The following is a 27,942-nucleotide window of genomic DNA, read 5'->3' as shown; positions in this document are numbered from 1 at the left end:
TAATGGAATGTATTTACAGTATCTTATAACATTCCAGTTTTGTTTTAGAAAACTGATGCTTTTAAATGTAATTTTAGGTTGTGAAATTATTTTACAGATATATATAATGATAAACGTATAAGTTTAGTCTCCAAAATTTTTAGATTATAAATTAAATTATTTTTTGGACGCCTTCCTAACCAAATGATTGAGTTGATAAATTTTTGTCAACCACATGTTTTTGGATTATTATCTATGAACAGATCGATGAAGTGTTATTTCGTAATTGCATGGATTATAACCATTTCTTTTGATCTTTTAATTTAACAAGATTAGTTACCAAGGCTACAACTTTGATTCTTTGAAAACCTACTGTTCATGAATAATATCACACCTGCTTGTATGCAAATTTCTTCTTTAAGTTTTCTATAATCAAGTATGAACACTATGATCCCCACATAAAAGACTTCGAGAAGAAACCTTATAAAATTAGAATGTATTCTTACAAATTACCCTTTGTACCAATGTTTATAGGTAGTAAAATCTTAGATTATATATATTCTCGTTACAAAACCTCATTGTTCGAAGAAAAAAGGAACACAAAACTCGAAGCAACACTAAGCATTCGGAAACTATTAACTATATACAGTACACCCAAAGCGACAAGCAAGTATATATAAATAAGAGCCGAAGTCCACGAGACATGCTTTTACTTTCTAAGTACTTTCTGAAGTCCAGAAGTATAACAAAGAGCTTCAACTTCCGCAGGCTAAACATTCCTCAGGGTTTGTTAAGGAACATACCATCTGCGCCAACTTAGTTTCATTGTCCCCTTCTTCTACTTCTTTACCTCCTTCTGCTACACTCGGTTTCTCCTACATTAAGCCAAACGACAACAACTCACAGGTAAAATGTCTGAATTCACAAGAAGAATTAGTATAAAGACTACTGCATTGTTGTTTTTTTACCTTGAGCATGGCTGTGTCAACTGTGAACTTTATCGCATCAGCTGCAGCACGCGATCGCAGGTAATACATCCCGGTTTTCAAACCCTTAAGGTAGATTAACAACAGCATAAGTGAGATTAAGAGTATTCATAAGATGAGTGAAGGAGCAGATACTCTTTAATATCTCAAAACTATTTCACATTAAGAAGAGTTATAGATGTTAAACTTTCTACCTTTGTCCAAGCATAGAAGTGTAATGAAGTGAGTTTTGCGAAGTTGGGTTGGTCCATGTGTATGTTTAAGCTTTGGCTTTGATCTATGTAGCATCCACGATCAACAGCCATGTCCACCACTGTTCTCTGTTTGATTTCCCAGACGGTTCTGTGTTGTATGGCAAGAGGAACAAATTAAATCTTGGCATCTAGGCATTGTAGTTAGTGAGAACGCAAGATAAGTGGAAGCTATACCTGTAAATAGCCTTCAAGTCGTCAGGTATCTCCGCAACCTTTGCTATAGAACCATTCTCACTAATTAATTTGTTCTTCAACGTCGGAGTCCAAAGTCCCATATCAGTTAAGTCATGGAGAAGATGCTTATTCACCACTACAAACTCACCACTGCACAAACCAAGACGACCCAATGAGTAAGCTAAGTGGAACAACCAGAAACTTTTCAGATGATTTAATCACATACCTCAATACTCTGCGACTGTAGATGTTTGATGTATATGGCTCAAAACATTCATTGTTCCCAAGAATCTGACTGGTTGAAGCAGTTGGCATGGGTGCTACTAAAAGAGAATTTCTCACTCCATTCTTTGATATCATATCCCTCAGAACAGCCCAGTCCCAGCGCTTTGATGGAATTACATTCCACATGTCAGGTTGAAGGATTCCCTATAGACAGGATATAGTCAGTCTAACAATCCACCATAATGTCATATGAAGTTTGGTCAAATAAATTTATATAAGTGATGGCTGAGATACATACCTGACTCACAGGACTTCCTGCATAGGTCTCATAGGGGCCAACTCTTGCAGCAAGCTCTGAAGATGCTTTGAGAGCATGGTAGTATATGGTTTCAAATATATCCTTATTCAATTGTTGGGCCTGAGTAAGAAATTAACCTGCTTAGTAACAGGGGACAAAATTATTTTCCAAGGTTGATCAGAAAGCAGAACAAATCTACCTCTGGAGAATCAAATGGCATTCCAAGGAGAATAAATGCATCAGCAAGACCTTGTACACCAATACCAATAGGTCTATGACGCATGTTTGAAGTTTTTGCAGTCTCCACAGGATAGTAATTCACATCTATTATCTTATTGAGATTAATAGTAACAGTAGCAGTCACCTGGCCACACATGCATAAAAAAGTTAACATCACATCACAGGCCCGGACATTTCTCCAGAGATAATTCCTTCAGATATAGATATTAGGTCAAATGAGGCAAGTACTTAGTATCTGACCTCTGCTAACTTGTCAAAATCAAAGTAACGATTCTTTGAGCCCAGACTGCCAGCAAGCTTAGATGGATGAGAGTCCAACGGGACGTCCTGGTGTGAGATACAGAAAGTTAGAGCTATACGCATTGAGTGAGAACAAAAAAAAATTTAGAGAACCGGCAAGCCAGTTTCCTACTCACCTTCTCCCTTACGAATCTGGGTAAAGCAATAGATGCAAGATTGCACACAGCAGTTTCTGTTGGACTAGTGTACTCAATGATTTCAGTGCATAAATTGGATGACTTTATTGTTCCCAGATTTTGCTGATTACTTTTTCTGTTACATGAATCCTACAGTGTAGAGTAACAAAAGTAACTGTAAGAACTGATACACAAAAGTAACGGTAAGAACTGACGGTTATAGCCTAAAGGTCTATATAGTGTAGCTACAGAATTATGAGTGATACTAACCTTGAAAAGCATGTATGGTGTTCCTGTTTCTACCTGGGATGTCAGTATTTCAAACCAAAGCTGCTGCGCCAGAACAACCTTTTTGGCCTTTCCCTAAAGATATGAACAAACATAACTGGTATTGAGATTACAGGAATTTGAGTTTCTAACCAAGCAGAATATACATGGATGAAATAGGGATTCACCTCTCTTTCATACTTCGTGTACAGTGTCTCAAATTCAGTGCCCCAGCAATCTGCCAAACCCGGAGCTTCGTTTGGACAAAACAGTGACCACTGCCCATTGCTCTGGACCCTCTCCATGAAAAGATCTGGCACCCAGAGAGCATAAAACAAGTCTCTAGCCCTGTGTTCTTCCTACAATGGGAAAAAGGTATATTAGAGGTTGATTCAGCCTGAATTGGAATATGCATATGGGGAGAAGACATGGTGAAATAAAAGTAACTGCACCTTCCCGTGGTTCTTCCGCAGCTCCAGAAACTCAAAGACATCAGCATGCCATGGCTCCAGGTATACAGCAAAGGCTCCTTCACCAATTACAAAATATACATCAGATTCACTAGAGACCATCAAATGCACAGAAAATGGTAGGAAAATATATGCTGATATGTACCCTTTCTCTTGCCTCCTCCTTGGTCGACATAACGAGCAGTATCATTGAATACACGCAGCATTGGAACAATACCGTTAGATGTTCCATTTGTGCCACGAATGTAACTTCCAGTTGCACGAATATTATGAACTGAAACACCAATACCGCCAGCAGATTTGCTTATAACAGCACACTCTTTGAGTGTTTCATATATGCCTTCAATGCTATCATCTTTCATGCACACCAGAAAGCAGCTGCTTAGCTGCCAAGTCAATTTTTTTAATAGCAGATCAGAAAAATCATATTTCAAAGTATACCCACTTATATATAGATATAATAATAAAATATCAATCTACAGGTAACTTACTTGAGGCCTTGGTGTTCCAGCGTTGAAAAGAGTAGGAGACGCATGAGTAAACCATCTCTGAGACATCAAATGGTATGTCTGGATTGCGGAATCAATATCATCCTTGTGAATGCCAACAGCTACCCTCATCAGCATGTGTTGAGGCCTCTCAACAACTTTCCCTTGGACTTTTAAGAGGTATGATCTCTCAAGAGTTTTAAATCCGAAGAAATCATATTCAAAATCACGATCATAGATTATTTCACTGTCCAGACGTGCAGCGTTCTGAAGAAACCGAAAGAAAACACAAATCAGTGATCTACAAGATACATATATATCACACCAAGAAACAAATTGAAATTGAGAGCCTAATACAAGCTTTCTTTACCTGCATAATTATGTCAAATACATCATCAGCTATTAGTGGGGACTTCAGTCCAGATCTGTCATTGACATGATTGAACATGTCCTTAATCCTGCAAAATCCCACACAATAGATCCAAGTCAACTCATATGAAACTTAAACTCAAATCAATTATATATACCCACTAAAAAAGAGTTTTTGATAACACTCACGTCTCAGAAAACGATTTCTTAGTGTTCTTGTGTAGATTTGAGACAGCAATCCTAGCAGCAAGCTGACAAACAAACACAGAAACCATGTAAATCGTACAGATCATGTTCGAAGTACCTAATAGTACAGTGAATAGTTCCAAACATCGCAATTGAGAAGTCAGTCAGTTCAATTCAATGAAATGAAACACCAATTCAATCAAAGAGAACGACTTAATCAAAATCAAGGAATACCCAGAAAGCAAATGGAAGAGAATGAATACTCACAGATGCATAATCAGGATGGTTACAGGTCATAGCAGCAGCAGTCTCAGCGGCCAACTCATCGAGTTGACTCGTGGTGACTCCCTTGTAGACACCAGCACAGACCTTCTGAGCAACGAGGACAGGGTCACAATGGTCACTGCTAAGGCCATAGCTAAGCTTCTTAAGGCGAGCAGTAATCTTATCGAAATGAACAGTTTCCTGCCTTCCGTCACGCTTCACCACATACATGGTTTCTTTTGTCAGAGGAAACAAATCACTCTCAGAGGAATATTGTCGAACAGTTGATGGGTGTCTGATGATAAGCAAACGCAGTTGCAGGAAAGAAATGGTTTTTATAAAGAGATAAGAAGGAGGCGTTAAAAGGGTTTGTATCGGTTTCAAAATTCTTCTAGGGTTTCTACTTTCTTGTGATTTTGTCCTTTAATGGCCGAAATTTTTATCCGCTTTCCCGGGAAAAGATTTGGGATTTTCCCGCCAGCTTGTAAGAGAAGGAGGCAAGGGAACCATTGGGCCTTTTCATGTGGCGGGTGAATTACTTCAAATTTTTAATGTGGACCAGGCCCATTAAGTTAATGTGCCTACGAATGGGACCCAGCTCTTTTTATTTTTATGAGATTAATCAGATTATTGAGAATTAATCTATGAATTTTTCTTGTTTAGACATTACAAAATCTAACATTCATGCCAAAAAGAATTTTCCCAATTGAATACGAGTTTCAAAGTCGACCACCTTTTAAAAGTTTGTACAAAAATTGTATAAATATTTCGAATATGATTTATGTATTTTTGAACTTTTAAATAAATTAATATTATATTTTGTTATTCGTAAAACTCCACCAATCATACCTACTGCTAATCTATCTTGAACAATAAAATTCAAAATGCGAAATTAACATCTAAACATGGAAGAACCATTACATAACCATATTAACAATTATATGAGAGTTAATACTTTTTTCTCTAATCTCTTTTTTTTTTAAGTAGAAGAAAATATCAACTGCATTTAAAATCTTTCTCGTGATTCAAAAACAGCACACAGAGTTCTACAAAAACCTTCCACTCTATCAACTAGGAATCATTCTAGAGATCAGACTAGAAGAAATCTCTCAAATCATTAATCTCTACTTCTTCATTACGATCTTTTGGTTGATTCTCCATCTTGTCCAGTCCACATTGCACCACCCATCATTCACTAGCTAGGCACTCTTCATTCAATCCAACCCTTTAGTTTATGCATCAGTTTAATAACATCATCATCAACTTTTTGAGAAAAAAAATAGAGCCAAATTACAATTAAGGCATCTAAATGATTAAAACATATGAAGTTAACACTTCAAAGATATAAACTCAATTTCATGTATTACAATATTGAACAAGAAGATGCTTAAGGCCATCAGCATCGCTGTATCTTTGCTTCGTCCCACAGCTAATTTATTAAAATTTAAATCACTTTGACATAATAAACCAAGAAACGTTCTTTCTTTTGGGTCGATTTATCATTGTCCTTCGTGCTATGTGGGAGAAGGTGATTGGTCCACGTGAAAAACATTTTTTTTTTCTTTTTTTTTGTCATCATAAGTGAATATCTTTTATAAGGCAAATTTTTTTAATGAAAAGTTCACTTCCTTTTGTAGGATAAAAACAAAATAGCAAATATTATGACAGCATATACTGTTGGTACCGCCGGTGTGGGTTCAAATATCGGCATTACGATTTCTCGTCGAACAAGATTTCGGGATAAAAAAAGCTCATGAACAATTAAAAGATGATTGGATTGAGCATATTTTGACTAATTTTGGACATATTTCGAATAATATAGATTAATTTTAAAATTTCTATGAATTGAATAAAATGTTTGTTTTATCTCTATATGCTTTATGTTTTATATTTTTAATATCTTAATTGTATGTTTTTTAATTTTTCAATTTTTTGTAACTTTATAATTTTAATGTAATATGTTTTATATTAATCCAAGCTTTAATATGCTTTTACTTATTAATTAAAATTATTAATTTTAAAAACTCAAAATATTATTATTTTAATTATGGGATCAGAAACATGGGACACTAATATTCATATATAAAAAAAAATACAGTTGTCCCATGATCAAAATAATTATATTTTAACCATGGGACCAAATTATGTAGGACACCAATGCACTTGCTCTAACTATGTTGTTATTGTTTTGACTTTTGATATTACTTTAATTGATAAGAGCAATGACAAACACAACTGTAAAGGATTTTCTCGTGGAAGAGACTAAAAGAGAGTATTGGGACTTAGACCAATCTTAATGGTAGTATTTAAGGGGTATCTTAGGAAAAGATACCCTTCACAAAACATCTTGTACCCTTTATATACTACCATTAAAGTTGCCTTTAGGACACACATTATTAATGATTTCTTAAGCAAATCTTAGCGACGATATATTGATTGATGGAGAAAACAAATTAATTATGGATAATGTCAAGACTCAAAACAAGCATATTAACTATGTTTGCCACTTGTGCTCCATAGTTTCTTCTGCTCTTTAATCTCATAAACTATTTCGATTATAAATATCATTGTAAAACGGTTTTTTGGGTTAGAATAAATTTTACAATCCATTCAAAAAAAAGCACATTAACATGCCAACACCATTAGAGCATGAGACTAGCAATGATGTAAACAGTGGCCATCACAATTCACACAATACCACGGAACGTTGGTTAGAAACAAAACTAGAAATAGATGAATGATGCTTTCCATGCACAAGACATTTTATAGAATCGTCATTAGTCTAAAATCATTTAAAACAAACAAAAGAAAGTGTGATGTTCAAGAGCTTAAGATATACGGCTTCAAGCTAGATCACCTTTTTAGCTCAACTTAAAACTTTCATAACCATATCAAATGATACAAATCTACAAAACAGCGCAAAACTGAGAGTTCCAACCTCACACCAATCAAGATGACAAGATCCCTTCGATCAACCGAATGTTTAGAATCTCACTCACTCTCGACCTCTCTCTTTACATGCTTTATCAAACGGATAACAAAAAGACCTTGATACATACATACATGCTTCGAGCTACAAGAATTAGAGAAGTCCAAGATAAGAAGATGAAGCTGTCTCAATTACTTGAGGATATATATATATATTTTTTAAACAGGCTTAACTTGACGATATTTGCTTAGCAGAAAAACTTGACGATGTTGAACATAACTGAGCAGGCCTTAGTTGAACATAAAGAATGCTTTAACTTGTGTTGCAATAAGTTAAAAATATATATACAGTATTACCAAAAATATATTTTGTGTATCTACAGTTTGTCGTAGAACATTTAAAACTTTTGAAAAAGGTAAAAAAACGATATCAGTTGGCACATCATCATAGAACTCAAAATTTAAAATTTCAAAACGAAATCATTTGCACGTACGTAAACAAAAAAATATTAAAATTAGGAAAACAAAAAAATTGAATGTACTACCAACAATAACGACACTTCTTTTCATCAAAAGCAAAGTAAAATTCTAAAAATTTTGCAACAAAAAAAAAAAAAAAGGACAGCATGACGTCTCTCAAACGAGAACCAAAACTATTATCACAGATTCTCAAGCTCCAAGGTTAGATTAAGAGGACTAAAACAACCATATACACAAGGTTACTAATTAAAACAACGATTAACAAAGGATAATTAAAACCATCACCGATCCGTTTCTACGATTAATTAACCCCTAATCTCTTTCGTGGCTCTGTAAATACTCTCGAGAGATCGAAACTTCTTCTCCTTCATCACCTTCTTCATCTTCCTCTTCCTCTCCACGCCAAGGTTACAATCCACCCGTACGCCGTCGTTTCGCTCGTTCCCGATCCTCGAGCTTACATCTTGATGATCATGCTTCGTCTTATCTCTTCCGCCGCCGCCAAAATCTCCGCCCGTGCTGCTGCTACAGCTCACCGTTTCTTCTTCGCTTAGCTGCATAAGCTGTTCCGCCGCCGCCATCTCCGTCTCAGAGAACACGATCTCTGTCGTCGCCGATGATGATGATTCGCTAGAGAATCTTGTTTCTCCCATTAGATCGTTCATGTGATTTAATTAATCTGTAAGAAAACGAAAAAAAACAAGAAGTTAAACAATCTCTATTTATAAATAAATATATAAAGCTTTTTTATTTTTGTTTTTGTCTTGTCGTTTTTTCCGTATTTGTGTAATGGAAAAAAATAAGAAACTACAAAGTCGGTTTCGTAAGAAGAAGAACGTGTCTTCTGATTTTTAATTTTTTTTAACTAAAGAGAAGGGCATACTCTGGTGTGACAGTGTGTATCGTGTATCTGGAATATGATCCGTCGGAGAGTTTTGTAGTTCCTCGGATGAAGTTTTGTCGGATTGATCCAACGGCTATTAAAGCTTTACTATGTTACTTCTTCGATGAGGTTTACTTTATTTATAAGAGAGATGCATGTGTTTGACTTCTATTACACGATATTGGTGGTGGGGTTCCATTTCCACGTAAGCCCATTCCACATAAGCTACTCCACGTGTTGAAATATTATTCGTTGATGTACATTATTTTGTGGGATATTTGTGTTTTCCTTTTTTTTAGTCTTCAGGCAAATATTTTGAGAACGAATGTGTATATATTCTCAATCTTGGTTACAAATCCCACCAAGACAAAACGAATCTAACTAACAACAACATCTAGATGTTAGATTTAAGAGTCTGAGAACGTATGATCACAAATGAAGGATTCTGCAAACAAGTTTACAACATACGACGACGACAACAACAACAAAAGGTTATGTTTGCACCATATACTAATGTTACTATGGATGTTGCTTTGTAAGTTGAAATGATTTATAACCAAACGTATTATAAATTGTATATGGAACTGAAACTCCAAAGCTAATGTAATAATAGTACTAGGTACTATAGTAATTAACTTTTAATCAAGTAAAACACCAATACAACATGATGGAGATAACTTAAAATCAAAGTTAATCTATTTTTAGATTAACTTAATCAATATGGTTAATTTGATTATCATTTACGGAAAGGCCATAACTGGTTACACACTAAGAAATGAAAAGAAAAGAAAAACACTTACTTAAATTTATTTATTACATTAAAATAAAAAGAAGTAATGAAGAAAAAGAGTTACAACGAAAGAAAACGTAAGTAAACACGTAAAAACTACACCAGAGCTCTTTATTATGTCTACACATTACCCACCACCAAAAGATCACACATCACCATCATTATCATCATCACATGTCCTCCTCTATCGTTAAAATTTAAACAGTCGAGACGACACATCTCTTCTCCAATACTGATCCGTCTTTGGACACAAACGGATTGACTCTTAACTCTCAAGAGAGTCAAATCGAAAACAAGAAGAATCGACCAAACCAAAATAATGAAAATCTTGTTTTCCAAGCAACTCTTTTGAGGAATGTATACAAAAGAACAGTCACACGAAGCGCAAAGCACAATCTCCCATGCATGATGGCATGTCAAAGTAGAGAGCTTTGCTTAGCTAATAACTTAGATGGAGTCTCGCAATAATTTTGAAACCAAGTCAAAAAAAAAAAAAAAAACTTACGAAAAATGAAAAAAGTGTGGCTGCTGGGATTCGAGCCCAGGTCTCCACGGCCACAACGTGGAATTCTAACCACTAAACTACAGCCACTTTAGTGGTAATTACTTCTTAAATTTTGTAATTATCTAGTATGTAATTAGCCCTTTCGCTTGTATCATTCCATCAGGACCGTTACATAGCCTCGTTAAGTTTCATGATTTAAGAAGATTAATAACAAGTCTCACCCACTTCCCCCACTAAAACCCACATTTAATCTCAAACTCCATTCACTAGTATAAATAGCAACAACTCTTAGCAAGATCCCATCATCATTCCACAAACACAACACATAATTTATATAAAAAACCAACAATGGCTTCTACCACAAGTTTCCTCTTCGTCACTGTCACTCTCCTCCTCCTCATCCTCAACGTCTTCGGCAGGTCACTCCCAGTCCCAGCGGAGATGGCAGCAGGTTCCACCAGCATTGCGGCCAGGCTTACCGGAGGTGGTCTCATGCAGTGTTGGGATGCACTGTACGAGCTGAAATCATGCACTAACGAGATCGTTCTCTTCTTCCTCAACGGGGAGACCAAACTCGGCCCTGGTTGCTGCAACGCCGTTGACGTCATTACCAACGACTGTTGGCCTGCGATGCTTACTTCTCTTGGCTTTACATCTGAGGAAACCAACGTCCTCCGTGGGTTCTGTCAATCTCCAACTCCCGGCGCCGCTCCTTCCCCTCTCAAACTTTGATTAATGTTTATGTTCCTCGCTGATGTATGCATAATCATATTATAATTATAAACAAAATACTTATAAATAAAGAACAAAACCATTTTCATGATATTTTCTGTTATCATAGTTTTGGTATCACTTTCTTATCGAACTTTGGCTATAGAAGAGAATGATTTATCAGCTTTGTTTTGTCACTTAATCTTGAGTTGATGATTGACTCCTACACACACTGCTGTGTTTTTGTTTGCTTAGGAAGAAGTTGCACTGACAAAACATAGTTTTGGTCTCATAGCCAAAACATAGTTTTGTAATCATAGTTTTGGTCTCACTGTTAGCTGTTTGCAATTTCTTTCTTTTGGAATTCATATTCCTCTGCAAATGATTATGTCAACTGGTGAAAATGAGTAATTACTGTCAGATATGAGATATTGAACAAGTAAGACTCGAAACAGAACACAAGAAACAGAGGATATATATGAAGAACACATGCCATTAGTTAGCTATGTTAAATTGGTAAAGGTTTTTTGTGAATGTTTGGATTTATGTTCTTGTGCAAAGTGATCGCAATCAGGCACTACAGAACCCAAATATGCTTATACAAGAATCCAAACTAAGTAGAAACAGACTACAATAAACAAAGAAACAACCTCGAAGAGAATTATTATCTTGTCCAATATACTTTATGCTTGTTTAGTCTATCTTTATAATCTCTGTTTTAGAATGATTGCATAAAGTTCATTGTATTAAAGAAAGCAAATGTTCACCTTCTGTAGTAACACAATGTAAATGATCGTTTCGAGTAGAACCGTTACACATTCCACAAGCCAATGTTAATTACGTTTCCACTATCAAATGCTTTAACGTTCCATGATTAAGTAAAACATTTAACGTCAATCCTTTCACATTCCTCCCACTAATTCACCCATTTACTCTTAAAACACTATAAAATCAGAAGTCTTATAACTCAACCATCACATCACACCACACCACACCAAAACTCAAAATCAGAATTATGGCTTCTAACACAAGTTACCTCTTCGTTATCGTCGCTCTCCTCCTTGTTCACGACATCTCCTCTAGAACACCCCCGGAGACGACGGCGGATTCCAACAACATAGCGGCAAGGCTCAATGGAGGAGGATTAATGGAGTGTTGGGACGCACTGTACGAGCTCAAATCATGCACTAACGAGATCGTTCTCTTCTTCCTCAACGGTGAGACCAAACTCGGCGTTGATTGCTGTCACGGCGTCGAAGTCATCACCAACAATTGTTGGCAAGCGATGCTAACTTCTCTTGGCTTCACCTCTGATGAAACCAACGTTCTTCGTGGCTTCTGTCAGTCTCCAAATTCCGGTGGTTCTTCTCCGGCGCCTTCCTCTGTAAAACTTTGATGTATGCAAACTCCAATAACAGTTATAATATATAGTTTTTAATATGTTATAATGGCATCTCCTTTGGATATGCACGTGTGACTAAAACCAGGACAAAGAACCATCAAACTGATATATTTTAGAACAAAACAAGGTTTGTCAAGAAACAGAGCATAGTAAGAACAGAGAAAGTTTCTTAAACAAGTAACTTGTGAAGCAAGTAGCAGATTCTTAATAAAATCCAAATAAAAGTCTTAAGAAAACATGATATTGACTCCATGCCAATGGTCGCATGTTCCTTTCAGTATCAGCTTATGTATCAAGCTGGATTCAAGGAGTTGGCCACATCGATCACGAATCGATACCTGACATCAGATCTAGCCAAGCGTTCCATTGCAGAGTTGATATCATCCATCTTTATGAGCTCAATATCCGAAACTATATTATGCTTAGCACAGAACTCAAGCATCTCTTGCGTCTCCTTCATCCCTCCAATCTGACTTCCTCCCACCATTTTCCTTCCTGTAACAAAGACACCAAAAAAACATAACAGTTACTTCGACAACACGCAAAATATAAACCTAAAGGGTCATCATCTTTTTCTTTACCGCTAACTAGAGGGAAGATTGGTAGCTCGAGTGGCTTCTCTGGAAAGCCTAGAATCACAAGCTTTCCATTCACATTAAGCAAACCAAACAACGGTAACAGAGAATGTTCTGCCGACACAGTATCGATGATAAAATCCATAGTTCCAACAGCATCCTTCATCTTTTGAGAATCCGTTGTGACGAGAAACGAATCAGCACCGAGTCGATCAATTGCTTCTCTCTCTTTCTCCGGTGACCTACTAATCACAGTAACTCTTAAACCAAAGGCTTTACCAATCTTCACAGCGAGATGACCAAGTCCACCAAGTCCACTCACACCTAAATGTTTCCCTGACTCTTCAGCCATACCATAATACTTCATTGGACTATACACAGTGATCCCAGCACAGAGCAGCGGCGCGCCTGCATCGCTTGGTAAACCATCGGGAAAGCGTAGCACAAAGCGGTGATCGACGACAATCACGTCGGAGTAACCTCCTTGGTTTCTTGTTCCGTCAGAGGAACGAGAGTTGTATGTGAAAACCATTTTAGAACAGTAGTTTTCTAAGTCTTGGTTACATGAATCACATGATTGGCATGAACTGATTATTACACCTACTCCAACTCGGTCTCCTTCTTTGAACTTTGTCACGTTCTTACCAACTTTTGTTGCGATCCCAACGATTTCATGCCTATCAAATTAACAAGATATATTAGCCTACGTAAATTAGTTGTTAAAAAGATTAAAATAATAATAATCTAACTTGTCAAAACTGGTAAACCCTAATTGTAAGATTGCCAATATACATACTTTTTCCACATTTTTTTGGGGATGAATGTAAAGATTCAAAATTGTATATAATTTTAGTATATTCTATTATATATGTATTTATTAATTTTTACTATACCAAGTTTAAAATCTAAAAGCCTAAACATATCTTATTCTGTAAAAGGTAATAAAATCTCCACAATAATTTTCTTGATTTGCAATTCACCAAGATCTCCTACAAAGGTAAATATATATTTTGAGACCATGCATACTAAAAAGGTTGGTATAGTACCCGGGAACAATAGGGTAACGGGAGAATCCCCAGTGGTTCTTGATGGTATGGAGATCGGAGTGGCAAACACCACAGAACAAGATCTTCACTGTTACGTCGTCCTCACCATTTTCTCTGCAATACAAAAGTTGTGAATCTATAGAGAATGATCAGAGACAAAGTGTGTCAAAACTCAAAAAGAGTAAAAAGGAAAGGAACCTTCTAGAGAAATGAAATGGAGAGAGGAAGCCTGATTCGTCCTTGGCCGCCCAACCAAATGCTTTATGTTCATCTGCCATATTTGTTTCTTCTCTTCTCTTCTCTCTTTGCTTCTGTGAATGATTGATAAGAAGAAGAAAAAAAAAATGATTGATTCGGTTCTGTTTTATGTATGAATTGATAGGGGTGGGGGACATAAATTAAAGATGGTCTAAACAGTATTACCACCAATAATGGAATTTTAGTTGGGGAAACAAGTAATTATACTCTTTTTTTTAAGGTGGGGAATTAAATGATTTGTGGATGTAATTTAAAGAATTGTTGAAATTTTAAAATATTTTAGTTTCTATGGACAAATGTTTTTTTAGAATTGTTGAAATTTTAAATGATGGGTGATTTCTTTTCATAAATGCACTACATATTGCCCACACTCAATCAATTTAAAGAATTTAGTTCATATTATATATATATATATATATATTTATTTTTATTTTAGTAGTATTTGTTTATTATTTGGTTTAGATACACGAAATAAAGTGCAAATTCAGTTTTCATTTTTTGTTTTGGGGGTAACAACTTATATAATTAAAATGGTTCAGAAATCCAAACCGGCGGTACAATGTTTACACCAAATCAAGAACCGGAGGAGGGTTGATGCAGTGTTGGGATGCACTGTACGAGCTGAAATCATGCACTAACGAGATCGTTCTCTTCTTCCTCAACGGTGAGACCAAACTCGGCCATGGTTGCCAGGGGCGGATCCAGCATAATATTTTAGTGGGTGCAAAATGTAGCTATTAATGAATACTGTCTTAACCACTTTGCCATTACAACATTATTGTTCACTACTAAAAATTCTTTAATTTATACGTTACTGGGGGCAAGTGCCATCACCATCCATCACCTAGGTCCGCCCCTGCTGGTTGCTGCAACGCCGTTGACGTCATTACCAACGACTGTTGGCCTGCGATGCTTACTTCTCTTGGCTTTACATCTGAGGAAACCAACGTCCTCCGTGGGTTCTGTCAATCTCCAACTCCCGGCGCCGCTCCTTCCCCTCTCAAACTTTGATTAATGTTTATGTTCCTCGCTGATGTATGCATAATCATATTATAATTATAAACAAAATACTTATAAATAAAGAACAAAACCATTTTCATGATATTTTCTGTTATCATAGTTTTGGTATCACTTTCTTATCGAACTTTGGCTATAGAAGTGTTGTGTAAGGATAGTGAAAGCTGAACAGGGATGTCTCATGGAGTTTGCCAAATTCTTTTTTCAAATCTATGGTTTCAAACGTCATAGTTCTAAAGGGTTTTTTAAAAACCAATAAAGTATGGAACAGATGTTCTACTAGAGTTCGTGGGAGTAGTCTTTCACCATTTTCTAGTTAAGAAAATGTAACTGAATGTTTGTGTCAAAATGTTAAGAAAATGATGATATTTTTGTCAAAATGTTAAGAACAGATGTTTTTTTGAATTCTGATTTTTTTGAGTTTTGATCTAAATGATAATAAAATGATGATATTTGTGTCAAAAAGATTATTTTCTTTTGTTTGGTTTCGATGATTAATAACTATTTTTTCCGTTACCATTTAACTTATCTTTTCCTTTGATTATGATTTCCAAAAATGGTTAAAGCACTCACAAATGTTGGATATGCTCTCAACAACTTTTTAAAAAATATTAAATTATATTCAAAACAAAATAGCGTTTTTACATCGAAAAGTCGAAAAGTTTAAGACTTTGAAACAGAAACAAACATTTTAATAAAATCAAAGGAATAAAACCCCAATTGACCAAAATATTGAACTCGTTTAACCCGTAATCAAATTCAAAGGCATAGCTGGACATGCCTAGTTAGGCAGCTAGCTAATGGAGATACGAGTCTTAGAACACCTCAACAACTGGGAGCAACAGGTGGTCTAGACATATATCATATTACAATACTAAGACAAAATCTTACCATCCCGACGAGGCAGTCTCATTACATGGAAGGGCCCTTGGCTTTTGACGCTAATCTTTTTCTTGTAATTGACTTTCATATACCTATGGAAACTACCTATCTTGCTTACCCTAGAGACGGGACAATGACAAACATAATCTTGGGTTATATTTAACCTTCTATTTTAATTAAGTTTCAATGAGTTTATATAGATTTTGATAATTTTGGATGATATTATTAAAGTTGATAATTTGTTAATGATTCACTGTAAAAATTCTTTCAAATCAAACTTAAAACCAAGAGATTTAACCGTAAAGTTTTAGCATTAATCTTATTAATTTGACGCATGTTTAGAATTTTTTTTTATACGATTTGACTATATTAAATACGAGATCACCAAATAAAAGAAATATGATGGAAATACCTTTATTTTGTTGATTGTGTCCCTCTTTTAAAAGTATTAACACTGATATAGAAGTTATAACTTTAGATATTTCTAATATGTTATTACCAATTATAGGAACATATATTATAGAGAATATGATAAGATATCATGAAGAAGGAGGCTGAGGATCATAATATGAAGGGGGAGGACTTTTTTTGCAACAACAAATTTCATCTTTGAGACCTTCATTTAAACATATTCCTCCATAACTTGTCTCGTCGCACTGTTTTTTGCACTCCGCACATGATATATTCAGATCTAGACATACGAGCATTTGGTACGAACTTGCTTCTTCTGTTCATTGATTATAAAAGCAAACATACATATTCGAAGATCACTATCACAAAAATCATGCAATTTGTAAAATAAGATGATCACTTACGTGAGATGAAAAGCATGAAAATGGTTGATATCAGAAGAAAATATGTTGTTCCATAAGCATGTGAAGATTTATTGCTATTCATTTTTTTCGTAGATGATCTTACTTTAGCTTCTCTGTTTTTTTCTCTCCCTGAGGTTGGTTTATAGATCCTTTTTTGATGTTCTTGATTTGCTCCTTACATAAGAGTCCTATGATGGGTCAAACTCAACAATTAATACCAATGAAACAATAGTCAAAAACACAAATTAATTTCATTCCATACTAAGTAATCTGGATTAATGTTTGACTACAAAAGAAAAAACAAAAGCGATTTTGTCAAAGATAATTTAAGTTGAGATATCTCTATCTAGTACATGATTAGGTTTCAACCAGTGAAGACTCGATTAATAGCTTTTTCACAGTTATCAAAGCAGGCGAATATAAAAACTATTGACGAGTAATTTGGAATGCAACAGCTAGTATATAATAAGAAAGAAATAAATATATGAATACAATGCTTTATTCATTATCATAATAGTAGTAACGCACGTATATAATTGAAATATTTTACATAACAAAACTGTTTAAAAAACATTTATTTCTCTATTAGCTTTTGATGATGTAACCTAAACTTAGTATCATCTCACCACTAAGTGAAGAAACTACTTGGACGAAGAGTTAAGTACACGAACGGGAACAATGGGTATGGAATCCCACCACTCTTTCATTCTCCGGTTACTCTGATCGTTGCTCATGTATCTCCCCACACTTGATGTCATTACGAAGCAATATATTGTACCAAATATTATGAACAACTTGAACGGCACCACCGCGAAGAAGCTTGCCAACACTAACATCGATGCCATCACCATGCTTGCGTGCTACGGCCAATAGTGTAAAAGAGAACACATTTTAAACAAGCAAACATGCACTTTCGAAACAATTTTTGCGAGAAATAGTGATATAGTAATTAAGTATATATTAGCTTACTTTGCTAGCCTTGGAGGTATATATGGACCTCAACTTCATGATGGTGACGTTAACATGTTGCATCAACTGGTGAAGTCTTATTAAGCCATACTGAGCCGACACAATACTCTCGGTCATTGTTTGGTCAGATTCCGTGCTCACTGTTACCGCATCCTCACTTTTTTTGTGGACAATCTTTTGTCTAGCCTGAGCCATTTTAACCACCACCCCTATTAAGCAAGCAGCTATAGCCTTACCGATCCACTCCCTGTGACAGAAATATTCAGTTTCTCAATTATATATATACCATAAACTTAATTACTCAAGTTGAATATAAGTTACTTTCAAACTCACTTGTAGACAGTTATAATAGTAATGGCTAGAATGAACAGTGTCTGAGACGGCCTTTCCCAATAAAGCACCTGTTGGAACCATGGTAATGCGTCTTGCAATGGCCTCATCAACTCCTGCAAGATGCCTCATCATTGTCAGTTTGATACACCATTAATTGAATAAGCAATTAGCTCTTCTTGTCACCAAATATCTAGCTTGCCTAAGAATTTGACTAAATAGCATTTGATCACATATATTGAATTTCTAGGTGATCCAAGAAATTGGGTTTTATCCATGCATAAAGTAGAACTGAACTAGGAGTATCCGATTATTTTAGTTTTACCTAAAGTTCACCCTACCACTAGGCCAACACATCATTAAAATCTTCTTACCATAAGAACCGCTACACTTTCACTAATCCCTTCTTCTTCGAGCTCCGCTGTCGTGGCTTTAGCCTTCTCAATCACCTTTCCCTCTTCTCTCGATTGATTCACTTTATTCTCAAGAGATGCAAGCATTTCTCCTTTATCAGTCACTTCCACCTTCTCCTTGCATGTATCTTCTCCCTCTTCTTTCAACATGTTACCAAGCTGATCCATGTTCATATTCTTCAATATGGAACTAGCACAACACGGGGTTCCAGTAGTGCCTACCTTTCGACTAATCCCTGCGAGCTCTTCTAGTACATAGTCTCCCTTTGGAACTTCCTCAAATAAGCTAAATATTAAAAACTTTTTTGGATCCGGGGGAGAAATTCTCAGCATTTCGCGGGCTGCGTGCAACCGTATTATTCCCAAGATTGTTCTTGAATGGATTTCCCATGCTTGCAAGGGAGATTCAACATTGAATTTCCTCAAGAACTTGTGCATCAATGATATTTCCTTTACAAGCATAAGCCAATGATCTCGTCTCGTTGAGCTTGTCATCTCTGGAAACTCTATGACAATTCCATCCTCGCTAAAACATGCATCAAAATAATATATACAAAAATGAGGCAAAATGTTTTGTAAATTTTGTGTTCTAGCAAGCAAAATTGAATCCAAATTCAGGAAATATGTACGGTAAGCAAATCATTCATAATATACAGTCCCCATGGGAGCATATTCAATAAATGCCATAAAGTCGAGGAAAACTTGCTACTCACTATGGCGAAATGAGAGGTTTAAAATATTAATTTTCATGTTAGGTCTGATAGTTCCCTTTGAGAATTCTAAGTAAAACTGCTGAAGAAATAATTTAAGTTAGCATTAGTCAAGCAATGAGCATCACCCTTCATTATGCATAAACTCTTACAATTCCGAAGACTCGTAGACAATGGCCTTGTCAAAAAGAGGGGCACCCAATGGACCAGTGGACATAGGCTTTGTAGACGTTTCACTGTCCTTGGAAAGATCTATCTTAATAGCATCTTCATAGTTTATAATTCCTGCGGCTTCAAAGTATAGTGCATAGTTTGTCAAAGTAAGCCTACCTACAAAATTCAAGACATTCTGATGTATGAGAAATTAGTAGCCATGAGTCCACGACTATGAATAAAACTTGACACATTATGCATAACAAAAGGACATAATATTATTTCTTATAACAATAGTGAAACCAAACCTGGCCAGCTTGTTTCTTTAATGTGTCGAATCACTCTCTGTGACGCCATTGTTCCTTCAACATGCAATATAATTTCATCATCGGCTAATTCGATCCCTTTAGGCTTCGCTTGCTTTTGCAAATGCTTCATGCACCTTGATCATACGAAAATATATAAATCAGTTAGCAAGAACCAAAGACATCATTTATATTAAGCTTAGAAACCAAGTATGCTATATGCAAGGACAATTACTTGTGTATCTCTTTGACAAACATATCGTAAGCCGGAAAGTGAAGTTGGTGGCCGGTAGGAGCAGTTAGAGTCTCAAATGTGTATCTTCCGTTGATGACATCCACAGGGAGAGGAATTAGTGAGCCTAAATAGACAAATGCATCTTCACCCACACTTGGTTCATGATCAACCTAATTAAGTCACATAAGATAATACAAGTTTAGGTATATATATGATTAGTGATGAAATCGGTGTCACACCTCGAAAAACAACAAAAGTTTGCTTACAAGAAGCGGCATCATGTCTGAATAAAAAAGAGAGATGTCATCTTGCTCTGGTGATAGAGTTGCTTGAATCCTCTTGTCTTCACTCTCTTTACCTACTGCTTCCTTTGAACACAAGTAAGAAACATGCTTAAACGACTTGAGAAAATTAAGTGATCATATATATAAAGTTTCAATGAAGTAAGTACATACCCTATAAGACTCATTGTCATCTGCGTCAGGTTTTTGCCAGGCAAGCATCATATCGAACGTGAGACGGCTGAAAGAACCATCTTTTATCCTCTCCACTATGTTCTCACAAACCCGACTCGTAACTTTTGAGTTGCAAAACTCCACAAACTTCTTCGAGTAAGTACCTTCCTTACTTCCTGATGGCTTCCATTGAAACTCAAACTCATCCACCAATTCATCAATGGTTGTCTCTAGTTCCCTACAACATCACATATATCAATCATTACAATTAAAATTCACAAATTAAAACCGGCTAGAATCAGTTTTAACCGGTTTTGGCTATTCTTTTGGCTTACCACATCCCATAAAACTGTACTTACACTAAAATCTTAATTACACATTCTATACATTAAAACATACTTAGATCTTCAAGAGAGATAGAGATATGAAAGGGAGAGGAGCAAATACGTACTGTGAACATCTTTGAACGACATCGTTGGCAATGGAGGACAAGTGCTTCATGTTCCTCATCGTCTTCTTCTTCCTCTTGTGATCTTTGTTTATTTTTGCCTTAGCTTATTTATTTTATTTTGCTTTTCTTGTTTTTTCGCATTCGGTTTTTAGTGACGTTGAGGTGAAGAGAAGAACTCGTTACACTGGCAACTTCTCCACATGCCACGTAGCACTCCCATGCAAATAGCCGAAAACTGAGAATCTCATAACAAGCGACGTCGTTTAAAATGTATTTGCAACGTGAGGACCCCAATTTGTTGTCATAGATTAAAAAGACCCAATAGTTTGAAACGTTACCAATTAAACACTCACTTCTGGTTCACCCCTTAACCGTAACTCTCTGATTCACACCACAGGTTCTTCCACCACGTCTATATAAATATTCTTCACTTTTTCCGTTTTTTTCTCCGAGTGGAGAGTGTAGGGCAAAAGTTGAAACTCAGAGTCGGACTTTTTTGAAATTTACGGCGGACCTGGGGGAGATACGAGCACCGGAAGAGGGAGAATGGCGGAGGAAGCGATTCTAGGGTTTCTTCAAAACAACGAAGATATCGCAGATTCTGGTCAATTCGCCGCCGAACATAACCTTAACCACGACGAACTCGTCAATGTCGTCAAGAGCTTACAAGCTTTTCGTTACATCGAGACTCAGGTACCAACACCACTTGCCACGTTCTATTCAAGTTGAATTTGGTCTGGGGAAAAGGAGTGTCCGGGAAAAATATGTTTGTTACATAAAGATTTAGCTTTTTGTGTGAGGTTTAGATTGAAGGGTTTAGTAGTGATTTAGCTTATGAGAGATCATGAATGGCGATGAAACAGTCACCATCTCTTTTTTAGGGGGTTTGATTGATATATAAATCATTGAAGTGTGATTTTACTGGTTCATTGTTTTCTGCAGGACATTATAAGAAAAACATGTGTGCTTACTGATGAAGGGAAGAAATATGCTGCAGAAGGATCACCAGAGGTACAGCTTTTCTTGGCTGTTCCTGCGGAAGGTAGCATATCGATTGATGAACTCGAGGTAATTTTTTATGGAAACAACATTGATATTTCTTGTGATTGTTGATTATTTCTAATTTCCTTTATTATGATGACTTGTTAAGTCATGGTTTTGATGTCGTGTTGAAATGACGGGCGTAAAACCTTACTGTTTCAGAGAAAGCTAGATCCTTCTGTCTTCAAGATTGGCCGTTTGCGAGCTGCAAAACACAAGTGGGTGCAAATGGGAAAGCAAGTTTCTAGGAAGGTAATTACAAGGCATCACTGTTCATGTTTGGTTATGCAATGCTTCTTGTTCTTTATGGTACTGAAATATCATGGTTACTGTTGAATCTGCCAAGGAGTATAATGTTATGGGTTGTTTTGCACTTTTTTCTTCCTATTTACCTCCCTGGTTTGAAATGGCCTATATGAACTTGTATTATATGCACCTTTTGTTTTCTGCCTCTTTTTAGTCTGCATCATTAGCTCTGAACCATGTTGTTGTAGGTTCAACATGTTGAAGATGACGTGAAGAACTTGCTTTTACAAACACAGGAAGGAATGGTTTGTATTTATCTTAATTCAAAAGATTTTCGTAGCATTCTTTTGCAGCTTTGTAATTCATGTGACTAAGTTGATCTTTTCCCCCTTTAGGAACTTGACGAAGCAAGTTTTAATTCTCTCAAAACCAGAAGCCTTATTGAATCAAAGTACATAGCTTTGATTCACATATGTAGATTATTTTTTTTAGGGAACATTTAGTTCAACCTTCTATCTTTTTTTTTAGGGAATGGAAGGGCTATTCCATAAAGAAAGGTCCTAATTATGCTCCAAAAAGAAAGAAATTTGCCACCGACTTGACACGAGAAAATCTACAAACGTGTGTACTACTTCTTCTTTTGCAACTTATTAATGATATTATTAGTATAGTGCAAATAAGAGAGGAAATTGGTACTCACCTGCAGCTGGAAAGAGCTACAATTCAAGGAGTACAATTTCAATGCTAAAGGACAACCTCTTGAAGCTGGGCATCTTCATCCCCTTCTCAAGGTACTCAAGCGTTAACAAATTGTTGAATACCTTTACTTCAAGCTCAACATGTAGTCATGTTTTGCTTAACTCACACTGAAATATATTACACGGGATAGATATCTTTTCTGTCTCAGAAAATGGGGTGGGTAACAATTGCTATCCTATTAATTTTAAAGTTGTTGTATGTTTCAGGTACGGAAGCAGTTGAAAGACATATTCCGCCAGATGGGGTGAGGCTTTACCAAGTTTCTAGTATTTCCATTTTTCTGCTATGGGGAAAAAATGATTTTTAGCCTTATGTGTTCACAGATTTGAAGAGATGCCAACAAACAACTTTGTGGAGAGCAGGTATTTTATCAGTTAGATGCGTATTTACTTTTGATACTATATAGTGAAGCACCTCATGCAATTCTATCGACCTTTATCACAATCCATCTAGTTTTCCAAGAATCATGTTTGGAGGCCTTCAGCTTTTTGTTATTAAAATGAGTATCCTCCTTTCTGTTCATTGGTTGATCTTAACCTTTTTATCCTATGCTTTGTAGCTTCTGGAATTTTGATGCACTGTTCCAGCCTCAGCAGCATCCTGCTCGTGACTCTCATGACACCTTCTTTCTAAAAGGTTCAAAGGTTCAATGTTTGAATGCTCAGTCACTGAGTTTATCTTTGGGACAGTTCCTCCCAGCTACGTTATGGCATATCAAATGATTTAACTCTTAAGTTTAATATGTGAATGTTTGATTGTAGCTCCTTCAACTACAAGGGAATTGCCAGAAGATTATGTTGAGAGGGTGAAACAAGTTCATGAGTCTGGTGGATATGGATCGAGAGGGTACTAACTTGTTTTTAATGCTTACTACCTCAAATAATTTGTGATCTCTCATCGTGGTATATTCCGCTGTGCAGGTATAAGTATGATTGGAAAAGAGAGGAAGCAAACAAAAATCTCCTTCGTACCCACACAACAGCGGTCTCATCTAGGATGCTTTATGCACTCGCAAAGGTCTGACTAGATATGACTTGCCCTCCCAAATCTCAAAAGCTGTGCAACATTGTTTCTGTAGTAATTTATTTTATCCTTTGCTGTAGAAACCTTTCACTCCCAAGAAGTACTTTTCTATAGACCGTGTCTTCAGAAATGAGGCTGTTGACCGAACCCATCTGGCAGAGTTCCATCAGATTGAAGGTAATTGCAGTAGCTAATTGTTTTGGCATATGTGGAATTTCAAAGTTAGAATGATGAAAATACACCAAAATTTGCTAACAATTATTTCCCTCTTTTCCTCAGGTTTGATCTGTGACCGTGGCCTTACATTGGGTGATCTCATTGGTGTATTACATGACTTCTTCTCACGCTTAGGTAAATGCTTTATCACTTCTCCTGATTTCACGTATTTATGCTACAAAGTTGCTTAAGAGAAAACAAAGGCTTATACGTTTATGCTTTTACAGGGATGTCCAAGCTGCGTTTCAAGCCTGCCTACAACCCTTACACGGAACCAAGCATGGAGATTTTTGGGTAAAGTGGAACAAATCATCATTTCTTATAATTCGAAAAATAATCAGACAGACACTAAAGATTAGGTATCTGATGTCGTTTCCAGGTACCACGAAGGATTAGGGAAATGGGTAGAAGTTGGCAACTCTGGCATATTTAGACCAGAAATGTTGCTACCGATGGGTCTTCCAGAGGATTGTAGAGTCATTGCATGGGGTGTCTCTCTTGAAAGGTACATTAATAGATGAAATTTGACATCAGGGACACATTTTGTTTTGATTACGAACAAAAGGGCTGACTCTTCTTCTTCTGTTTTTAGACCAACAATGATTTTATATGAAATTGACAACATACGAGACTTATTTGGCCACAAGGTACAAGCTCTTACTCTTTTCTATATATACTACAGCTTCTTTGAGAAGCAATGTTCTTATTGTTTTATCGTCATTTGTTATGCAGGTTGATCTTGATCTCATTAAGCGGAATGCAATTTGTCGCATTGGAGTCGAGTGACATGGATTTGGATTGTGCTTGTGACAGTTTTCCTTGATTAAATTTGCTCTGAGTGACATGCAAATTGCAGTACACAAATCGAAGAACCTGTAAATTTAACACTATTAAGGGCTTCAAATACTATTGCTGTCCATCTTAACTTATTTTTATCTGAGACGAAGAAGTGAATATTTTGATTTTAGTATTTATAAATTAAGACTAATTATCGTTTATAATTTGTGTTAAATGTACATGGCTATATATACAGCTTTCATGTTACAAACTATTCATTACGTTAAATCCTCTTCAGCAGAGTCTGTCAAAGCAAACTCAGTATCAGAGATGTTCTCATCCAAAGGTTGAGAATCCTCAGAGTCAAGACCAGCTTCGAATCTCTCTCTTCTCTCCACTTTCTCTTTCACTCTTCTCTCAAACTCTTCATCCGTACAAGCCAACATGTACCTGAGCTTGAAGTTAACTCTGTTTTGAACCATAATGGTGTGCCTTGGGATTATCCGACGCTCCAATGAGTAGCTAAAGAATCTGTTCAAAGGTAATGATGTAACGTCATGGATACATAAAAGCTACATCTTGCAGGCACTACATCCTTTCATGTAAAGTCTCTAGATGTTTACCTGGGGAACTCAATGAGATCTTGAAGTGGACGAATCATTGTTCTTCGCAAGTAACGGTATTTTGGACGCAGATTATCAACATTATATCGAAGTAGCATTGGGAAATCAGCAATCATTTCGCCTAGTTGATGAAATCGGATTCCCAATGATATATAGTATTTCATGTTGGGTTCTAGCTTTGTCCCTATGCTACATCCAAGGAGAGCTGGATCCATTGCGATAACTTTACCGATATTTTCTTGGGTTACTCCGGCTCTGGTCAAGAGAAAAATCACCTGTACGACCACAACTTATACAATATCAGATGCAGTTTCTGGGATCAGCTTATGCTATAAGTAACACTAACATAACATTCTATGGAACATCTTTGGTTCATAGAGGAAGTAATACTAACCACAGGTCGGATTTTCTTGTAAAGGCTGTTTGTTAGTAAGGAAGGAAACTTTACTAACATGTTTCCAATGGCCTCATTAGGGATACCCATCTCCTGTAAAAATCTTACCTGAAAAGACAAAGAGAAGCTGAGTTAATGAAATCTGCTGTTTGTATGCATAGAGAGAGTTCATATTATATTACTAAGTTTGAAATACTTTTGGTGCGATTGTCTTCTCCAAATCAGTGCAGTAAAGAATTGGTTTCACGACAAGGATTCTTCTCATTCCTTCTTTGGAGATTCCAAGGTAGTAGAAATATTTGACTAGAGGCTTCCATCGTTCTTCAATACTGCATCCCATGATGTGTGGCTTGAAGGCTAATAGTCTCCCAACTTCTTCTGTGCTAAGGCCAAACTCTTTCAGGTAATTGATCTGGTTTAAGACAAGCAACACATTTATATGAATTCAAAAGACAATCCCTAACATTGGCGGATCAAAACTTTCAGTACCTTTTTCTCCATCTCTTCGAATGAAAAGTACCCAATTATCTTTGGATAATCGAAGACCATCGTGCCAAAGTCATTCTGATTCATACCCATTTGCAAGAAGAAATTAACACGGCGTTTCACTTCTTCCATGCTGAAAGACAGTAACTCTGGACATCTTCCAACCACAAATCCCATCCAATCCCTCCTGAGACCATTGCTCTCTAAATACTCAACAATATCGTCTAGTTCTTCACGACTACGTTGCAAGATGTTGCCCCCAGATCTCAAGAATGCAACTCCTATGAATTCACTCTTCACATGAATGGTCTTCAGCCATTCGATCATGGTCCTTATGGAGTCAAGGTTTCCTTTTGACATACATATAATCTTCGCAATTCTATTATATGAAAATTCATTGTGCTTCAACCACCTGCACAATTCAGAACCATAATGAAACTTTACACATTTCAAACTCCCAAAATCGACCCAACTACATTGTAACTCAAGAAACCATTAATAGCTAGTTCAACGTCTCGGCACCAAGGATAAACCATAGGATTTCACATACAATTCCACATTGTTCAATCTAAGTTAATCTTCAATATGCTCAAATTATCGATAAACTAATTAGTTTTTTCTCAGAGGCAAACCATCGAACACCTTATGGGCACTAATAAACACAACCAAGCAACACAAAAAAAAAAGGAAGCTTGACCTTACAAGAGGCACGAAATTGGAGTCTTCTATAACAGTCCTGGCGCGAAGATTGAACCTGGACTCTGAAAATTCCGGCAACCGCTTCATCGCCGCAGCTTCGATCATCACATGATCAACGAAATTACCCAAACGATCAGTGACATTAGTCGCATAAGTAATCCCAAATCTGCCTTTCCTAACCAAAGACTCTTTGATAATCTCTTTCGTCACTTTCCTCCTAATCTCAAGCGCCTTAACAATCATCTCTCTCTCGCTATCTCCGTCGTCATCACCATCAGACCCGAGAAATTTACGAAGCGAAGGAAGAGAGGAAGCAACATCAGCATCAGAAGCAGATTGAGCGTAGATTGAACCAGGGAACTGTGGAGTTCTTCTGGTTACAAGAGAAAGCTCGAGTAGCTTCGATCGATCATCGCCGTCAACATCATGCCGCGGAGGAGGTACAAAGGTTTCTTGAGATTCGTTAGGATTGTCTTTGTTAAGCTTTAAGTCTCGATTATGGCGGATGTAAAGAGAAAGGGATCTAGCATTGTGCCGGCGCCGGATTACTATATCTTGTGATTGGTCGGGATGGTCTTGACGGCGGAGAGAGGAGGAGATGAGTGAAAACGATGAGGTGGAGTAGCTAACGTTACAGTGGAGAAGCATTAGAGCAGGTCGGAGAAGAAGAACTGAGATTACAGAGAGAACGGTGAAGTAAATGAAAAAGAGATAAAGCAACGGCTCGGAGAAGATGGTGATGCAGTATA

General features: G+C 36.5%; 10 protein-coding genes and 1 non-coding gene across 11 annotated transcripts; 4 read left to right on the top strand and 7 right to left on the bottom strand.

The window, feature by feature from the left end:
- Window positions 1-443: 443 nt before the first annotated feature.
- On the bottom strand, window positions 444-5,000 carry LOC17890427 (ribonucleoside-diphosphate reductase large subunit). The gene is made up of 17 exons (XM_023784823.1): window positions 4,620-5,000; window positions 4,356-4,417; window positions 4,168-4,255; window positions 3,801-4,064; window positions 3,455-3,695; window positions 3,292-3,368; window positions 3,028-3,198; window positions 2,843-2,935; window positions 2,573-2,722; window positions 2,397-2,483; window positions 2,116-2,280; window positions 1,917-2,036; window positions 1,620-1,822; window positions 1,394-1,543; window positions 1,160-1,307; window positions 948-1,031; window positions 444-854 (listed from the first exon to the last, which is right to left on the bottom strand). The coding sequence occupies exons 1-17, from the start codon at window positions 4,845-4,847 to the stop codon at window positions 735-737; spliced, it is 2,451 nt and encodes an 816-aa protein (XP_023640591.1). The 5' UTR covers window positions 4,848-5,000; the 3' UTR covers window positions 444-734.
- Window positions 5,001-8,041: 3,041 nt separating this feature from the next.
- Window positions 8,042-8,766, bottom strand: LOC17889394. Its single transcript, XM_006295189.2, has one exon. It carries the CDS (start codon window positions 8,687-8,689, stop codon window positions 8,330-8,332), a length of 360 nt encoding a protein of 119 aa, XP_006295251.1. The 5' UTR covers window positions 8,690-8,766; the 3' UTR covers window positions 8,042-8,329.
- Window positions 8,767-10,217: 1,451 nt separating this feature from the next.
- Window positions 10,218-10,289, bottom strand: TRNAH-GUG. The gene has a single exon. It is a non-coding gene; the product is annotated as a tRNA-His (tRNA).
- Window positions 10,290-10,550: 261 nt separating this feature from the next.
- On the top strand, window positions 10,551-11,001 carry LOC17888229 (egg cell-secreted protein 1.3). The gene has a single exon (XM_006296165.2). The coding sequence runs from the start codon at window positions 10,551-10,553 to the stop codon at window positions 10,932-10,934; it is 384 nt and encodes a 127-aa protein (XP_006296227.1). The 3' UTR covers window positions 10,935-11,001.
- Window positions 11,002-11,771: 770 nt separating this feature from the next.
- On the top strand, window positions 11,772-12,338 carry LOC17889206 (egg cell-secreted protein 1.2). Its single transcript, XM_006295866.2, has one exon. It carries the CDS (start codon window positions 11,929-11,931, stop codon window positions 12,307-12,309), a length of 381 nt encoding a protein of 126 aa, XP_006295928.1. The 5' UTR covers window positions 11,772-11,928; the 3' UTR covers window positions 12,310-12,338.
- Window positions 12,339-12,400: 62 nt separating this feature from the next.
- On the bottom strand, window positions 12,401-14,313 carry LOC17888335 (cinnamyl alcohol dehydrogenase 2). Its single transcript, XM_006294423.2, has 4 exons — window positions 14,135-14,313; window positions 13,937-14,050; window positions 12,897-13,567; window positions 12,401-12,810 (listed from the first exon to the last, which is right to left on the bottom strand). The coding sequence occupies exons 1-4, from the start codon at window positions 14,212-14,214 to the stop codon at window positions 12,608-12,610; spliced, it is 1,068 nt and encodes a 355-aa protein (XP_006294485.1). The 5' UTR covers window positions 14,215-14,313; the 3' UTR covers window positions 12,401-12,607.
- LOC17889532 (egg cell-secreted protein 1.3) lies at window positions 14,281-15,313 on the top strand. The gene is made up of 3 exons (XM_023783767.1): window positions 14,281-14,297; window positions 14,734-14,877; window positions 15,055-15,313. The coding sequence occupies exons 1-3, from the start codon at window positions 14,281-14,283 to the stop codon at window positions 15,203-15,205; spliced, it is 312 nt and encodes a 103-aa protein (XP_023639535.1). The 3' UTR covers window positions 15,206-15,313.
- A 1,242-nt stretch (window positions 15,314-16,555) lies between these two features.
- LOC17889407 (putative defensin-like protein 79) lies at window positions 16,556-17,040 on the bottom strand. The gene is made up of 2 exons (XM_006295618.2): window positions 16,909-17,040; window positions 16,556-16,820 (listed from the first exon to the last, which is right to left on the bottom strand). Exons 1-2 carry the CDS (start codon window positions 16,988-16,990, stop codon window positions 16,633-16,635), a joined length of 270 nt encoding a protein of 89 aa, XP_006295680.1. The 5' UTR covers window positions 16,991-17,040; the 3' UTR covers window positions 16,556-16,632.
- A 397-nt stretch (window positions 17,041-17,437) lies between these two features.
- On the bottom strand, window positions 17,438-21,234 carry LOC17887853. The gene is given in 12 exon segments (XM_023783766.1): window positions 17,438-17,768; window positions 17,878-18,124; window positions 18,211-18,323; window positions 18,582-19,146; window positions 19,483-19,660; window positions 19,792-19,925; window positions 20,024-20,193; window positions 20,290-20,391; window positions 20,479-20,716; window positions 20,930-21,108; window positions 21,110-21,172; window positions 21,211-21,234. Coding segments are annotated over 12 exon segments (2,232 nt in total). The 3' UTR covers window positions 17,438-17,549.
- Window positions 21,235-21,384: 150 nt separating this feature from the next.
- On the top strand, window positions 21,385-25,181 carry LOC17887918 (phenylalanine--tRNA ligase alpha subunit, cytoplasmic). The gene is made up of 18 exons (XM_006294045.2): window positions 21,385-21,622; window positions 21,872-21,997; window positions 22,133-22,222; window positions 22,465-22,521; window positions 22,612-22,667; window positions 22,745-22,837; window positions 22,923-23,007; window positions 23,182-23,219; window positions 23,299-23,337; window positions 23,535-23,611; window positions 23,737-23,821; window positions 23,896-23,992; window positions 24,079-24,175; window positions 24,278-24,349; window positions 24,442-24,508; window positions 24,594-24,719; window positions 24,807-24,861; window positions 24,947-25,181. The coding sequence occupies exons 1-18, from the start codon at window positions 21,476-21,478 to the stop codon at window positions 24,998-25,000; spliced, it is 1,461 nt and encodes a 486-aa protein (XP_006294107.1). The 5' UTR covers window positions 21,385-21,475; the 3' UTR covers window positions 25,001-25,181.
- Window positions 25,169-27,934, bottom strand: LOC17888908 (transcription termination factor MTERF2, chloroplastic). The gene is made up of 6 exons (XM_023783718.1): window positions 27,192-27,934; window positions 26,498-26,906; window positions 26,205-26,420; window positions 26,009-26,116; window positions 25,615-25,889; window positions 25,169-25,522 (listed from the first exon to the last, which is right to left on the bottom strand). Exons 1-6 carry the CDS (start codon window positions 27,839-27,841, stop codon window positions 25,270-25,272), a joined length of 1,911 nt encoding a protein of 636 aa, XP_023639486.1. The 5' UTR covers window positions 27,842-27,934; the 3' UTR covers window positions 25,169-25,269.
- Window positions 27,935-27,942: the final 8 nt, after the last annotated feature.

This window comes from Capsella rubella, unplaced genomic scaffold, assembly GCF_000375325.1.
Source record: "Capsella rubella cultivar Monte Gargano unplaced genomic scaffold, Caprub1_0 scaffold_4, whole genome shotgun sequence".
Classification (NCBI taxonomy): Eukaryota; Viridiplantae; Streptophyta; class Magnoliopsida; order Brassicales; family Brassicaceae; genus Capsella; species Capsella rubella.
This window is presented reverse-complemented; position numbering and strand designations above follow the sequence as displayed.